The sequence below is a fragment of the Salvia miltiorrhiza genome, unplaced genomic scaffold, assembly GCF_028751815.1.
Source record: "Salvia miltiorrhiza cultivar Shanhuang (shh) unplaced genomic scaffold, IMPLAD_Smil_shh fragScaff_scaffold_112_2, whole genome shotgun sequence".
In the NCBI taxonomy this organism is placed as follows: domain Eukaryota; kingdom Viridiplantae; phylum Streptophyta; class Magnoliopsida; order Lamiales; family Lamiaceae; genus Salvia; species Salvia miltiorrhiza.
In genome coordinates, this window is record NW_026651402.1 from 144528 (window position 1) to 161465 (window position 16938).

Sequence of the window (16938 nt, forward strand, 5' to 3'; positions counted from 1 at the left end):
GAATTCGAGATGAAAGACTTAGGAAGACTGAAGTACTTTCTTGGCATTGAAGTACTCAGATCAAAGAGAGGAATCTTCATCAGTCAGAAGAAATACACTCTAGATCTTCTTGCAGAGACAGGAATGCTGGATTGCAAACCAGCAGAAACACCTATTGTGACAAATCATGGGCTACAGATTGTGAAGGGAGCAGAGTTAGCTGATCGTGGACAATATCAACGTCTGGTAGGGAAGCTTATCTATCTCTCCCATACTCGACCGGATATTGCCTACGCTGTTGGAGTGGTTAGCCAATTCATGCATCAACCCCAAGTTGATCACTGGGAAGCCGCACTTAGAATTGTGAGATATCTGAAAGGAACCTTTAATTATGGAGTGTTATTCAAGAAATCTGGACACCTTGAGATACAGGCATACACTGATGCTGACTGGGCTGGAAATCCTGTCGACCGAAAGTCAACAGCAGGATACTTCACCTTTATTGGAGGCAACCTTGTCTCATGGAGGAGTAAAAAACAGAAAGTGGTGGCACTCTCAAGTGCAGAAGCAGAATTCAGGGGAATCAAGAGTGGGCTGACTGAAGTTCTTTGGTTGAGAAGGCTACTAATGGAGTTAGGTCTTTATCCAACAAAAACATGCCAAATGTTCTGTGACAACAAAGCCGCCATCAGCATATCTGAAAATCCGGTGCAACATGATAGAACCAAACATGTTGAAGTTGATAGGCACTTCATCAAAGAGAAGATCGAAGGAGGGATCGTGACCCTACCCTTTGTCAGATCCGAAGATCAACTCGCTGACATCTTAACCAAAGCTGTGAACTCCAAGAGTTTTTCAGAAGTTCTTGGCAAGTTGAATATCGGGAATCCCGTTACTCAACTTGAGGGGGAGTGTTGAAAATAACACAACAAAAGTCATAAAGAGCAACAACAAAAGTCATAAAGAGGAGCTGCACCAACCAAAGTCATAAAGAGGAACAACGGTGCATTTATTTAGCAGTCAAATATTTACCACGGATCCCTTAATAATAGGGATCCTGGTATGACTTTAGAAATGTAATGCATTATAAAGAGATCATTGTATTCTTCAGAAATAACAAGAAAGCAATACAAGAAACAATATTCAATCTATCATTCTCTCTTCTATTATGAAGATATCATATTTTAACAGAAATTATTATCTGTTGCCCTATTTTCATTTCCGCCGCCCCCATTCCCACCGCTCCCGCACTTCAGATTGGAGTTTCTATTATACTGTTGAAAAACCCTCTCAATCCATCCCAAAATGGAGGCAGATTTCTTCAAAAATCTACCATCCGAAATCATCACCGAGATCCTCTTAAGACTACCTGTTGTAAGCATTCCAATAAGCAAATGTGTTTGCAAGCGATGGCTCCATCTGCTTGAGTCTGATGCATTTGTCAAGTCTCATTTTGCCAGATCCGCCCCCGCCCTCGTTGTTGTGGGGAATTCAAATCAGTTGAAAGTTTTGGAATTGGAAGGCGAGCTCAATCTCCATCTCGAGAGCTACAATCCACTCACCCAGTATGATGTCCCTTACCGCTTGATTGGAAGAATAAGGAATTGTTTTGATGGTTTTCTTGTTATAAATTTGAGTTTTGATAAGCTTGTTGTATGTAATCCGATCACTCGTGAAGTTATTGAGCTGGATCTGCCTGCAGATCCACAACAGTCTACTCTTCTAGAAGTATCTGCTTTGGGATTTGGGGGAAGCGAGGTAGTCTGTATTAAACGTAGGCCCTATGATGATAAATTGGATTGTCATGTATACACTCTTGGAGCAGGATCATGGAGACGCCTTGAAGGTATTCCATATAATTACCATGATGGTGAAGGTGCATTTGTTAATGGAAATCTCCATTGGATAGCAACCATTGGAGGAGAAGCGTCATGGATTTCTTGCTTTGATGTTAAAACAGAATGTTTTAGCTTCTTTAAAGCTCCTCCTTATCATGCTCAAGGATTGCCCTTGATAAGAGTAACGTCCATTTCTGCTTTGAACGGTTGCCTATGGTTTTGCAAGGTAGCATCCGAATATGTGAATTATGGTGGGGGATGCGAGCTTACTATATGGATTATGAAGGAATATGGAGTGGACGAATCTTGGAGCTTGGAATATGTGATCCCCATTGATGATGGCTTGAGGTATGTTGATCCCATCAAAGTTTTCGAAAATGGCGACCTATTGTTGTTAATGACGGTATACTTTTCCGATCGCCTTTTCTACTACTCTAAGAAGACTAAAACTATGCAAAGTATTGATTTGTTTGGTGCAGGGGAGACCTCTGACCGTGTCAAGTGTGGGCTTTTCACTCCCACCTTTGTTTCACTAAAAACTTTAGGTTTAGGTGTGGAGAATGTAACCTCATTCTGATTGATTGCATTTTCATAATGCTGCATCAACTAAATGTATGTTTGAAGATTGAATTAGTGATGAAGCATATCATTTAGATCAAGGAAATTATCTTATCTACATATATTATGGTTCCTTTTGGTACATTTCATAGTGGCATTGATGCTGCTCCTACTCTTACTTGTATAGTTTGAGGGATTATTATCCGTATTTTTTTTTAATGAATGATGTGATGATGAGATTGTTGTTTGTTATATATGTTGTGATATTTGTCAATATGAAATTTGTATGTAGCTTGTGTTAATTTGAGTTTTTATTTGTCTGTGGAATGACTGAATGAACAGTTGTTATATGTGGCTTTTGAGTTTGTAAAGATCATGTTATTTGAATTGAGTAGAAGGCCTATGATTGGAGATAATGAAAATTCATTTGGAGATGAGTTTGGAAATTCTGAAAATTCATTTGGCTGATAAAGATGAATTAGAAATAAGGAGTATGTTTGTCTTTTCAAAATAATTAGAAGGTTATAATTGAAAAATCTGATTTGAATTTTAAGCACAACTACCAAACAACTAGTTTGTGTTATGTAGGGTTTATATATTAGCTACCAAACAATTACACTATCAATAATACCTTATTTAGGATAGGTATCTTGATTTTACTTATCTTAATTTATCTCAACATGGCTAGCAAACATGGCTTCATGTATTATTATGTGGATTAGAATTTAGACGCAACACTAATTAAACACCATCAGAAATCTTCAATAGTATATTACTTCCTCCGTCCCATTGATAATGACTCATTATTTTTGGGTAGGGATGTCGGTGGGTGGGTATTACTCAGACCAGAACCGAAACTGTTCATAACCCGTTGAGCTATTAAGCAATGGTTCTGGTTCTGGTTCTAGACGTGACTTGCTCAGACCCAGTACCTAATCGGTCCAGACCCAATTCAACCCGTTTGTTTCGGGTCTGGTCCGACCTGAACCATAAGCCTTTTTTTTGTTGAAGCAAGGAATATGTGATCCCTCTTGATTATGACATGCTGAGAGTTGATCCCATCAAAGTTTTCGAAAATGGCCACCTATTGATGTTAGTGAAGAAAGACATTTCTTGGCGCCTTTTCTACTACTCTAACAAGACTAAAACTATGCAAAGTATTGATTTGTTTGGTGTAGGGGAGACCTCTGACGATGTCAAGTATGGGCTTTTCACTCCCACCCTTGTTTCACTCAAAACTTTAGGTGTAGGTGTGGAGAATGTAATCTCATTCTGATTGTTTGCTTCATTCTCATAATGCTACCATCAACTAAATGTATGTTTGAAGATTGAGTTAGTGATGAAGCATATCATTTAGATCAAGGAAACTATCCTATATATATTATGGTTCCTTTGGTACATTTCTTAGTGGCAATGATGTGTTTTTTTGTACAGTTTGAAGGATTATTACCTGTGTTTTTTTGTGATGAATCATGTGATGATGAGATTGTTGTTTGTTATATATGGATTTATGTAGTGATATCTGGCAATATGAAATAATTGCATGATTGGACAAATAAACAAGAATAGAGGATGTGTATAGATTAAAGAATTATGTTATGTGATACGCCCAACCCAATCTCTAAATTGGCCCAATTATGCTCCAACCCATTAGCCCATTAGGTTTTTGTTATGAGATATAAATATGTAATCTCTAAGTTTGCTCAGCAGGAAATGAATATTTTGGTTGATTTTTATCAAATCTCTCACTTCTTTCTTAATTTCTGGAGTTTGAGCTTGCTCGAAAAGCTCTACCATTGATATAATCGTATCAATTGGTGCTTTCATTGACAGAAACTCTCTTTGAATATCCATTTTTTATATAAAAAAAAAAGGTGTTGCGTTTAGCAGTCGGCATCGTGCGAAACCAAGTGGAAGAAGAAGAAGGAGAGATGGATTTGGGTTATTTGCAGTGTGGAGAACAAGAAATAAGAGAAAGGAATTGAAGCAATTGAGGTCAGGGTTACTTGCCAAAATTTCTTTTTGTTTGCAGACCAGTAGTTTACCTGGCTTGCTGCAAATCTCGTTGCTCGATTCTTCTACTGTGGTTGATTCGTATGAGTTGGTATTGTTGAATGGGTATTAGTTTTAGGCAAGAGGATTAGTGGGCATAGCTTTTCGGAAAAGAAAAGAAAAAAAAAAACAGGGGGTGCAAGGATGTTAAATTAATTGTAGATATGGCGGGGAGTTTTGTATGCATTTGAAAAAAAAAAAAACAAAAAAAATTGATTGAACTTGTTGATGGTTTGTGAGAAGCAGGCACGCTGACGAATAATTGAATTTCTTTTGTTGAAGGAATTTTAGGAGTTTAATATTTGAGGATCTAAGAGGACTCCCAGCAGATCACTTAAATGCATCACTAATTCTAAATTTAGGCTAAAACAATTGAAAATGAGATAAAAAATGGATCCAGCAGATCCCCTAAATTGGATGGAGCCCACAAAATTTTTTACACCTACCTAAATTCAATCTTAAATTTAGATTCACCCTAAATTTATTTTAAACTTATAATTAGTAGGGCCCACACATAATTATTATTTTTATGTAGAAAATAAGAGATCTGATGTATGCATTTATAAAATCTAAATCCTAAAATTAAATGGATAATATAGGAGTATAATTTTAGGATTTCTGCTGGGAATGCTCTAAGTCCACTTCTCCCTTGTTTCTAGGAGCTACCAACAAGCTCCTCTTTTCTCTCTCCCTTTATCTCCACATCCTTCTTCTTCATAGGAACAACCGAGTCTCCTCTTTCAATCTCTTTGACTTGGTCGAAACACCCTACAAAACTTTTAATTGGAGAAAGGCAAAACAATACTAACAACAAGAGAGATATTTATCGAGTTAGAAAATCAACTCCAACAATTTTAGTTGTGAATTCATCAAATTGGTTGTTAATTCTAGTTTTAGTTGCAATAGATCTAGTTGTGAATTCAAGAACATTAAGTTATGAATTCATAGATCTAATCGTGAATTCAAGAACATTAATTAATTATCTATTTTTTTTTTCTTTCAATCGATCAAAATACTATATGGATCCACCTTATTGATGTAAACGTAGCATCGAAGTTATTTGATAATAGTGTTTTTATCCAATCCAAAACCAATAACCCACCCTTCTTGGATATTTTCGATATCTTTCGAAAATGGCAAAATTTTGGATTTTGAGTAATGGAATGATTGATACTCATCGCAATATGTATTTTAATCTCTCCAATTTTGGAGTTTCACTAGAAATATGTATTAGATCTAATCCCATGGCTACATCTCACTATTAATTTGCTCTAATTAAAAAAAAAAGAGAGAAAGAAAACACAATATCTTCGAGTTTCGACAGCACCTTGATCTGATTGCTTGCTCAAAAAAGCATGATTTTGAAATGTGTAGTATTTTCGTGATGATGCATTTGTGAGTAATTTTTTAATTTTAACTAGTAAGGCCATTCGTGCGATGCACGACGAACATCAAAATTAAATAATAATTTAAATAAATATATATAAATATTAAATAAAAGTATAATATAAATAAATATAAAATACATTTTAAAAATAAAATAAAATAATCCATGTCAATTACTCAATGAAATCCTGAATTTGAATATGTGTGTATATATATATATGTATATATGTATAAATTTTTAACTTTGTATAAAGCGTAATGATAATTAAAGTTATTAAATAAATTTTAAAAAAATCGATAATAAAAATTAGCATTATGCATTATTATCATTATAGAGTGTTACACGTCATAATAAATAAATAAATATTTTCATACACAAACATAAATAAAAAGTTGTAAACTTTTAATAAAGAGAGAAAATAAAATATTTTACATTTTAATCTTTTTCATATCTTATTTTTTTTAAATTCATTTTTCATAATTTTGATACTATATTAAATTTAAAATGCATATTGAATATTTTTTTTCATGAATCAAATGTAACAATGTTTAGAAAAAAATTAAAATACATAAAAAAATAGTGAAAAGATTAGTGGGAGAAGAGAGAGAAAAAAGAGAGGAAGAAATTGGAGGAAAAAAACTCCTCTTTTATATATTATATAGATATATATTAAATTAAATTTTTTGTCATTATCTTTAATTTGATATGTATATTGAAGATTTTATTATTAATTAAAATATATTAATTTTAAAAAAAGAAGAAGAAACGAAAATGACAAAAAGAAATAGAAAAAAGGTTTTAAAAAAAAGTAGCATGAAAAACGGGTATATTAAGATATGCTTGGGGGCTTCTTTCTTTGCAGCATTGAGTTGGCCGAAAATGTAGGAACGTGAATTCAAAAAAAAATGATTTTCTTTTTTAAATTTTGACGATAAAAAGTAGCCGTTGAACTGCTCTTTTATATAATATATAGATTTTAAAAGCAATTTAGTCATTTAACAAAAAATTGGGTAATTTTTAAAGTTTTTATTATAATATATAGATTTTAAAAGCACTTGAGAGGATTTGAAATTATTATCTGTTGCCCTATTTTCATTTCCGCCGCCGCCATTCCCACCGCTTCCGCCCTTCACTCTCTTTTTTTGCCTCCAATTATTATCTGCTCCATGAATTTGTTCAACACAAGTCTCAGATTGGAGTTTCTATTATACTCTTAAGAACCCCTCTCAATCCATCCCCAAAATGGAGCCAGATTTCTTCAAAAATCTACCGGCAGAAATCATCACCGAGAACCTCTTAAGACTACCTGTTGTAAGCATTCCAATAAGCAAATGTGTTTGCAAGCGATGGCTCCATCTGCTTGAGTCTGATGCATTTGTCAAGTCTCATTTTGCCAGATCCGCCCCCGCCCTCGTTGTTGTGGGGAATTCAAATCAGTTGAAAGTTTTGGAATTGGAAGGCGAGCTCAATCTCCATCTCGAGAGCTACAATCCACTCACCCAGTATGATGTCCCTTACCGCTTGATTGGAAGAATAAGGAATTGTTTTGATGGTTTTCTTGTTATAAATTTGAGTTTTGATAAGCTTGTTGTATGTAATCCGATCACTCGTGAAGTTATTGAGCTGGATCTGCCTGCAGATCCACAACAGTCTACTCTTCTAGAAGTATCTGCTTTGGGATTTGGGGGAAGCGAGGTAGTCTGTATTAAACGTAGGCCCTATGATGATAAATTGGATTGTCATGTATACACTCTTGGAGCAGGATCATGGAGACGCCTTGAAGGTATTCCATATAATTACCATGATGGTGAAGGTGCATTTGTTAATGGAAATCTCCATTGGATAGCAACCATTGGAGGAGAAGCGTCATGGATTTCTTGCTTTGATGTTAAAACAGAATGTTTTAGCTTCTTTAAAGCTCCTCCTTATCATGCTCAAGGATTGCCCTTGATAAGAGTAACGTCCATTTCTGCTTTGAACGGTTGCCTATGGTTTTGCAAGGTAGCATCCGAATATGTGAATTATGGTGGGGGATGCGAGCTTACTATATGGATTATGAAGGAATATGGAGTGGACGAATCTTGGAGCTTGGAATATGTGATCCCCATTGATGATGGCTTGAGGTATGTTGATCCCATCAAAGTTTTCGAAAATGGCGACCTATTGTTGTTAATGACGGTATACTTTTCCGATCGCCTTTTCTACTACTCTAAGAAGACTAAAACTATGCAAAGTATTGATTTGTTTGGTGCAGGGGAGACCTCTGACCGTGTCAAGTGTGGGCTTTTCACTCCCACCTTTGTTTCACTAAAAACTTTAGGTTTAGGTGTGGAGAATGTAACCTCATTCTGATTGATTGCATTTTCATAATGCTGCATCAACTAAATGTATGTTTGAAGATTGAATTAGTGATGAAGCATATCATTTAGATCAAGGAAATTATCTATATATATTATGGTTCCTTTTGGTACATTTCATAGTGGCATTGATGCTGCTCCTACTCCTACTTGTATAGTTTGAGGGATTATTATCCGTGTTTTTTCTTTTTTTGATGAATCATGTGATGATGAGATTGTTGTTTGTTATATATGTAGTGATATTTGTCAATATGAAATTTGTATGTAGCTTGTGTTAATTTGAGTTTTTATTTGTATGTGGAATGACTGAATGAACAGTTGTTATATGTGGCTTTTGAGTTTGTAAAGATCATGTTGTCTGAATTGAGTAGAAGGCCTATGATTGGAAATAATGAAAATTCATTTGGAGATGAGTTTGGAAATTCTGAAGATTCATTTGGCTGATAAAGATGAATTAGAAATAAGGAGTATGTTTGTCTTTTCAAAATAATTAGAAGGTTATAATTGAAAAAGTGTTAATATATAAGAGTACCCACTTTCATATAGTAAAAATAAATTTTACCCACTCAAATAAAAACATAAAAAAATACCCACTTTTTGTGTTAAAGGACTAAATTACCCTTCTATATAAATGGGCAAACCCTAATTTCATTTCATTCTCTCATTTTTCTCTCTCTCTTCTCTCTCTCTACCCGCTCTCTTCTCTCTCTCTCTCTCTATACATGCCCTCTCTCTTCTCTCTCTTTCTCTCGATCTTTCTCTTCCAAGCGGCAGTTGAATGGCGGAGGTGGCGGTGAGGTTGCGGGTGACGCGCTATCTGGTGGCGGGGAAGCCAGAGCTGGAGAGGGGGTGGGATTTGGAGAAGTGGCAGGAGGCGTAGGAGGAGGAGGAGGGGTCGATGTTGCAGGAGCAGTAGGCGGCCTCCACGAAGTTGCCGTAGCGGATGATCTCGCGGCGGAGGATGATCCTCGTTGGACCGCGCCGCCCCGTCCTTCACCACGCCGTCGACCTGGATCTGCATCGCCGCGGGCCTAGATCTGCATCGCCGCTGGATCTGCAGTGCCCGCGCAGTCTGGAGAAGCATGCCACCGTCTACTTCCTCCCGGCGCCGACCGCTACGAGCCGGAGGTGGCGTACAACGACCGCGTGAAGTCCGCCGAAGGTCGGCGTGAAGCGAGCCTGGCCTAATTTAGTTTCCTGATTTGGTTTTTGATTTAGTTTCCTAATTTGGGGAAATCGTGCCCTAATTTGAGATGAACTTGGGGCTTTTTTAAATTTTTCTTATTTTGGGGATTTTCGATGTTTACAAGCGATGTATTTCGTTTCAAGAAAGGAAATGTAATAAATTTTCTGCATAAGCTTTGCTTTGATTGAATACTATATATATTGGATCACAGATTGAAGAAATTGATGAAAATCGCTCAATTTTGTATAAATGTTCTTGAATTCACAAACAAGTTTATGAATTCACAACTAAATTATCGGCGTTGGTTGTGAATTCACAATTGAAATAGTGTTGATTGTGCATTCAAGTTTTATTAGTTGTGAATTCACAACTTGAAAAAATATTGGTTGTGAATTCAAGTTTATCGGTTGTGAATTCAAACTTTAAAACTTGAATTCACAACCAATACTTGTTATTCAGTTGTGAATTCGAGTTTTAAAGCTTGAATTCATAACCAAAATTTATTTTGGTTGTGAATTCACTGGTTGTGAATTCGTGGGTATTTGTAAAAAATTTATATGTAAGGGTAAAATGGTCAATGTGGGTATTTTTTTAAGTTTTTATATTAGTGGGTAAATTTTATTTTTACTATATAAAAGTGGCTATTTTCAAAATCCACTCATTGAAAAATCTCACATTAATTTGAATTTTAAGCACAACACCAAACACCTAGGGTCCGTTTGAGTGGTATAGAAATGAAGGTATTAATTACATAGAGATAATTAATCTATATTTTGTGAGTTTAATTAACTAAACTATTGTTTGATGGACACTAAATAATGTATGTATAACTGGAATTAAATGTTTGATAGGTTTTACTAAAATAATTTAACAGACATATTAGATACTGAAATTACCTTAATACCCTCTATTGTTACAAGAAAATGACAAAATTATCATGAGCATAATTAGAAAAAAGAAAAAAGAAAAAAAAAACTATGACACAACACGTAAGCCCCCCACCCCTTTGTTGTGCAGACACCTCAACCCCCCACCCCACCCCTTTCTTCCTAATTCAATTTACGCTTCCCCCATCTAAGTCTGCAAAAAAATAAAATCCGCAAACAAATCTTGATTGCTTTCGCCAGATTTTGACATACAAAATTTGGTTGCTCGATTGGGGTTATAGTTAATTGAGTCGCCAGATTTTGCAAACTATGATTGGGCTTGATTGGGGTTGCTTTCGCCAAATTTCGCTCCCCCATCTCTGTATGTGATACGGTACCAACCAAGACTAGCCCAGCTGAGGAAGAGCGCTATGTTGAAGACGAAGCCCATCAGGAGGATATTCATGAAGCTGAAGAACCAAGCTTGGCCCAACGCCGGACGCGCCACGACATCAAGAAACCAGCCCGTTTTAATAACGGCCCATAGCATTAGGGCTCCATAATTATTTCCTTCTTTTTTTTGGCGTCGCTTATGTCTTTTTATTAGACTAGGGTTTCATTTTGTTGGCATGTTATGAATATTTTGATTGAGAATTGATTCTTGCGTGATCGTGAGAGTTTGTTTGGGAGTTTCACGTTCTCCTCAACGTGATTATTAATACATCTCGTATTAATTGGTGCTTTCATTGACGTCTCATGGCCCCCGACGCTCCCGAATGGCAAGCGCCGTTCACCGCTATGCAAAAACAGATCGATGAACTGGTCGCTCTCTTCAAGATGTCCCACCAGTCGCACTCTTCCAACCCCGGCGACTCTCATCCACCTCGCGGTCCACTGCTCCGCCTCGATGTTCCTCGCTTCGATGGCGACGATCCTCACTCTTGGATTTTCAAAATCGAGGAATATTTTCAATATCACAATATTCCGGACGCCCAACGCCTTCAGATTATTGCCTTTCATCTGGATGGCCGAGCTTCTACATGGTTTCAGTGGCTGAAATCCCAAGGTATTCTCTCCTCATGGTCAGATTTTTTATCTCGCGTTCGCTCTCGTTTCGGGCCTTCTCAGTTTGAGGACCCCGAGGGTATGCTCGCCAAGCTTTCACAGACCGGATCTGTCGCCGACTACCAGTCCTCCTTCGAGGCTCTTATGGGCCGCACTCACGGCATCTCAGAGCCCCTATTGACCTCCTTCTATATTTCGGGTCTTCAACCATCGATCCGTAGAGAGTTACAGATGAACCGTCCTCATACTTTGGACGAGACTTTTTCTCTCGCACGTATCTTTGAGAGCAAACACATGGACACTCAAACTGAGACTCGTAGCTTCTCTCGGTCCTTTTCTCGCCCTACGTCCACGCCGCCTGTGGTGCCACAATCATTAACGACGCCGCCGTCTCCCTTATCAGGCTCGACCCCCGTCCACGCAGCTGCATCCGCGTCCGTTCCTCGACACGAGGGCACTACACCACTACCAGTTCGACGGCTCACTCCTGCCAAAACCCGTGAGAAACGCGAGCGCGGATTATGTTTCCGTTGCGACCAAAAATGGAACCCGTCTCATCGCTGCCAAAATAAAGGCACGGTCATGCTTCTTGAGGGCGACGATCCCCCATCTGACGACGACAGTAACGATCCACCGGGCTCCGACCCCAACACGGGTCTTATTCTGGGCGATATCTCCAGCCTCCACTCACTCTTTGGCACCACCCAGCCACGCTCTCTCCGTCTCTGGGGAACCAAGCATCATCACCGTTTTCAGGTAATGATTGACAACGGCAGTACTCATAATTTTCTTAACCCTACTCTTGCAGAACGCCTATAGCTTCCTCTCACGCCTATCCCGCAATTCCGGGTCTCTATTGGCAATGGCGACTCACTTGTGTGCCGACACAAGTGCACGAGTGTCACACTCGAGCTACAAGGGACTTCTTTTACACTGGATTTATTTGTCTTAGCCATCAAAGGACCATATATTATTCTCGGCGTACAGTGGCTTCAAGAATTGGGCAGAGTCACTCACGACTACAGTAACAGCCGCATGGAATTCCAGTGGCACGACAAGCAAGTGGTTTTAGAGGGCGACGCATCCCTGGACTGCCGTCAAATCAATGTATCGATGCTTCAATCGTTACTTCACTCATCTGAGGCCGACTCTCTGTTCGAAATCTGGCTGGTCAGTCCCGACACCACCGCCCCTCCACTTGATTTGGCCGCGGTCCCATCGACATTCCACAGTGTGCTCCATCAGTTTTCAGATGTTTTCGCCGAGCCCCGCGACCTCCCTCCGCGTCGCTTATTCGACCACCGCATCCATCTGGAGCATGGGGTTAAACCCGTCAATGTGCGACCATATTGGTACTCCCACTTCCAAAAGACCGAGATGGAACGCTTGGTTCGCGAGATGCTCGAGCAAGGCATCATCCGCCCTAGCCAAAGCCCATTCTCTTCCCCGGTCCTTTTGGTTAAGAAAAAGGACGGAACTTATCGCTTTTGTGTCGACTATCGTGCCTTGAATGCCGTCACTATCAAAGATAAGTTTCCTATTCCTACTGTGGACGAACTCATCGATGAACTTGGCAGTTCCGTGGTCTTCTCTAAGCTCGATTTACGCGCGGGATTTCACCAAATTCGCCTTTATGAGAAGGACATCTTTAAGACGGCCTTCCGCACTCACGACGGCCATTATGAGTTCCTCGTCATGCCCTTTGGCTTGATGAACGCCCCCTCCACCTTTCAAGCTACCATGAACTATATTCTGAAAGATTTTCTGCGTCGCTTTGTGGTAGTGTTTTTCGACGATATTCTCATCTACAGTCCCACCGAAACGGACCATATTGCACATTTAGAGGCCGTGCTTCATTGCCTCCGGGATAACTGTCTCTTTGTCAAATTCTCCAAGTGCACATTTGGCACACCATCTGTCGAGTATCTGGGACACATCGTTAGCACCGGCGAGCTCCGCGCCGATCCCAAAAAGATTGAGGCTATGTTGGATTGGCCCCAACCTACTTCGCCCAAACAGCTCCGCGGGTTTCTCGGCCTCACTGGGTATTATCGCAAATTTGTTCGCGATTATGCTTCCATCGCCTCTCCCTTGACGGACCTCCTCCGTAAGGATAATTTTGTCTGGTCCGACACCGCCTCTTTGGCGTTTGCTGCATTGAAAAACGCCATGGCCTCGGCCCCTGTCCTTCGGCTGCCGGATTTCTCCAAACCTTTCATCGTTGAAACGGATGCGTGGGATGTGGGTTTTGGTGCGGTCTTAATTCAGGTCAACTTACCTATTGCTTATCATAGTCGCAAGATCGGCGTCCGTCTCCGCGGTGCTTCGACTTATCTCAAAGAACTCCATGCCATCAGCGAGGCCATCAGTAAATGGCGCCAATACCTCCTCGGTCGTCGTTTCATCATCCACACTGATCATCATAGCTTGAAGGAGCTCCTTCACCAGCAACTTCATACTCCCGATCAGCACCGCTACATCCGTAAGCTCTTGGGATACGACTTTCAAATCGAGTATAAACCCGGCAAGCATAATGTAGTTGCCGACGCCCTATCGCGCGCCCACCACTACGAGCCTGAGCTTAACTCCATCACACCTCCCTTCGCCGCTGCGTATATGTTCACGCCTGCGTGCCTCACCATTCAAAGCATTCCGGTGTCCACCTTTATCGACCAGCTGCGTCTCGCCAATTCGACTGATGCCGAATTCCTTTCTTATCATCAGCGGTTTCAGAGCGGTGTACTCTCCCCCGATTATGGTGTGGTTGATGGCCTTCTTACCTATCGGCGTAAATATTTCATTACTCCTTCGTCTCCTTTTAAACAGCAACTACTCCAGGAGTACCATTGCTCCCCCATCGGCGGCCATGGCGGCATCAAGAAGACCTTGATTGGCCTTTCAACTCTCTTCTTTTGGCCTCACATGCGAAGAGATGTGGAGAACTTTGTGCGTGCTTGCACGATATGTCAACAGGTGAAATCGTTGACGACAGCGCCGGCCGGCCTTCTTCAACCATTGCCCATCCCTGCCTTGGTGTGGAACGAGCTCACGATGGATTTCATCACTCACCTCCCCACATCTCATGGTTATTCTGTGATTCTAGTGGTCGTCGACCGCCTCACCAAAGCTGCCCACTTCGGCACTCTGACCGCCGGCTTTACGGCTAGCAAAGTCGCTCGCCTTTTCACGGATATGGTGGTCAAGTTACATGGGTTTCCATCTTCTATTATATCGGATCGTGACCCGATCTTCATGAGCCGATTTTGGGCAGAACTTTTCAAGCTCAGTGGGACGACTCTCAAGCACAGTTCCGCCTACCACCCTCAAACGGACGGCCAAATAGAGGTTGTAAATCGTTGCTTGGAGCAGTATTTACGTGCGATGACCTCTGATCATCCCGCTCGTTGGACCGAATATCTAGGTTGGGCAGAGTTTCATTACAACACCTCCTATCACTCAAGTATCTCTATGAGTCCTTTTCAGGCAGTTTATGGACGCCTTCCGCCGGTCGTTCCTCGCTATATTACTAGCTCTACATCCGTGGATGCGCTGGACACGCTGCTCGTCGAGCGTGATCAACTTTTGCAATCTTTGAAGGCCACTTTAGCCTCGGCGCAACACCAGCAAACAAACATCGCCGTGATCTCACCTTTGCTGTTGGTGATTTGGTGTGGGTAAAGCTCCAACTGTATCGCCAGCTTTCGGTCGCTCGCCGCCCTTCTCCCAAGCTTGCTAAACGCTATTTTGGTCCTTACCCGATCTTGGAGAAGATTGGTGCTGTTGCTTACCGCCTGGATTTGCTCGCAGGTAGCCGTATCCACCCGGTGTTTCACATTTCCTTGCTTAAGCCATTTGTCGGCGCAGCCTCGGCCCCACTCAACCCGATTCCAGTCGATGCTTCGGGATTACCCGCTATGGTACCCATCGTCATTGTCTCCGCTCGTACTGTTTTCAGGGATGGCAGCCCCGAAGACCAAGTCTTAGTTCAATGGGAAGGACTCCCGCCCGAGGCCGCTACTTGGGAGTCCCTTACCGCGTTCCGTTCTTCATTTCCAGATTTTCACCTTGAGGACAAGGTGGTTTTCGAGGGCGGGGGAGTTGATACGGTACCAACCAAGACTAGCCCAGCTGAGGAAGAGCGCTATGTTGAAGACGAAGTTGAAGACGAAGCCCATCAGGAGGATATTCATGAAGCTGAAGAACCAAGCTTGGCCCAACGCCGGACGCGCCGCGACATCAAGAAACCAGCCCGTTTTAATAACGGCCCATAGCATTAGGGCTCCATAATTATTTCCTTCTTTTTTTTGGCGTCGCTTACGTCTTTTTATTAGACTAGGGTTTCATTTTGTTGGCATGTTATGAATATTTTGATTGAGAACTGATTCTTGCGTGATCGTGAGAGTTTGTTTGGGAGTTTCACGTTCTCCTCAACGTGATTATTAATACATCTCGTATTAGTATGCGAAATCAACAAATTTCGCAAAAAAAAATTCCACTGAGCAAGACGCACAGAAGCATTAGCTCCATCATTCTCTCACCTCCATTGTTCATGGCAAACTCAGCCATCCCTCCCTCATGCGACACTCAAGCACCAAATTGAGTAATAGATTTGTATCGAAAGCAAACAATTAATTTCAGGGAGATTCGACTGAAGAACTCCTCTTTGCTGTGTATCGATTTTGAAGTAACTTCAGGGAGAAAATTGGAAACACAAAACTAATCTCAATCACTGTTCCAAGTGAGAAAACCGATCAGGGGGGTTGGGGCGGATGTATTTTCTAAAGGCTATAGTGCTTTTGGTACGGGCTTCATCAATTTTGCGGGCCTGAAAGATTATCAATATTGCCTATCAAACAGAGAGATATGGTGAGAATAATTATCTATCTCACCTAATAACGGCTATCAAACACACCCCTAGTTTGTGTTATGCAGGGTTTATATATTAGCTACCAAACAGTTACACTATCAATAATACCTTATTTAGGATAGGTATCTTGATTTTACTTATCTTAATTTATCTCAACATGGCTAGCAAACATGGCTTCATGTATTATTATGTGCATTAGAATTTAGACACAACACTAATTAAACACCATCAGAAATCTTCAAAATATATTACTTCCTCCGTCTCATTGATAATTCCCGGACCAGAACTGAAACTGTTCATTATCCGTTGAGCTATTAAGCAATGATTTTGGTTCTGGTTTTGGTTCTGGTTCTGGTTCTAGACCCGACTTGCTCAGACCCAGAACCTAATCGGTCCAGACCCAATTCGACTCGTTTATTTTGGGTCCGGTCCGACCTGAACCATAAACCTTTTTTTTTCCGAGTTCGTTTCTTTTTTATATATATAGTTTTGAGCCCGATCGTAAATATATATATTTTTTTAATTCGATGTCAGTACGACCCGTTGTGACATAATATGATTAAAGAGCACAATCAAATAGAAAACGTAAAGAAGACACAGATTTACGTAGTTCACCAATTTGGCTACATCTACGGGCAAAGTGGAGAACATATTTTATTATGCGGCTAGGGCTACCCACGGGCAGCGAGACCCCCGTACATTTTGACCGAAGTGGGAAATTCAAGGCATCAACAAAATGCATTTCATTTTTACAAATTTTGGTATTTTTGCCACCCCAACCCC

The 16938-nt window shown here is 40.4% G+C and overlaps 2 protein-coding genes and 1 long non-coding RNA gene across 3 annotated transcripts; 2 read left to right on the top strand and 1 right to left on the bottom strand.

Annotated features, from left to right (window-relative positions):
- Positions 1–1169: 1169 nt before the first annotated feature.
- Positions 1170–8434, bottom strand: LOC131002363 (uncharacterized). The gene is made up of 2 exons (XR_009094266.1): positions 7121–8434; positions 1170–1348 (listed from the first exon to the last, which is right to left on the bottom strand). It is a non-coding gene; the product is annotated as an uncharacterized LOC131002363 (long non-coding RNA).
- LOC131002360 (F-box/kelch-repeat protein At3g23880-like) lies at positions 1176–2649 on the top strand. Its single transcript, XM_057928856.1, has 2 exons — positions 1176–2165; positions 2297–2649. The coding sequence occupies exons 1-2, from the start codon at positions 1285–1287 to the stop codon at positions 2307–2309; spliced, it is 894 nt and encodes a 297-aa protein (XP_057784839.1). The 5' UTR covers positions 1176–1284; the 3' UTR covers positions 2310–2649.
- Positions 6868–9501, top strand: LOC131002362 (F-box/kelch-repeat protein At3g23880-like). Its single transcript, XM_057928857.1, has 2 exons — positions 6868–7937; positions 8946–9501. Exons 1-2 carry the CDS (start codon positions 7057–7059, stop codon positions 8947–8949), a joined length of 885 nt encoding a protein of 294 aa, XP_057784840.1. The 5' UTR covers positions 6868–7056; the 3' UTR covers positions 8950–9501.
- Positions 9502–16938: the final 7437 nt, after the last annotated feature.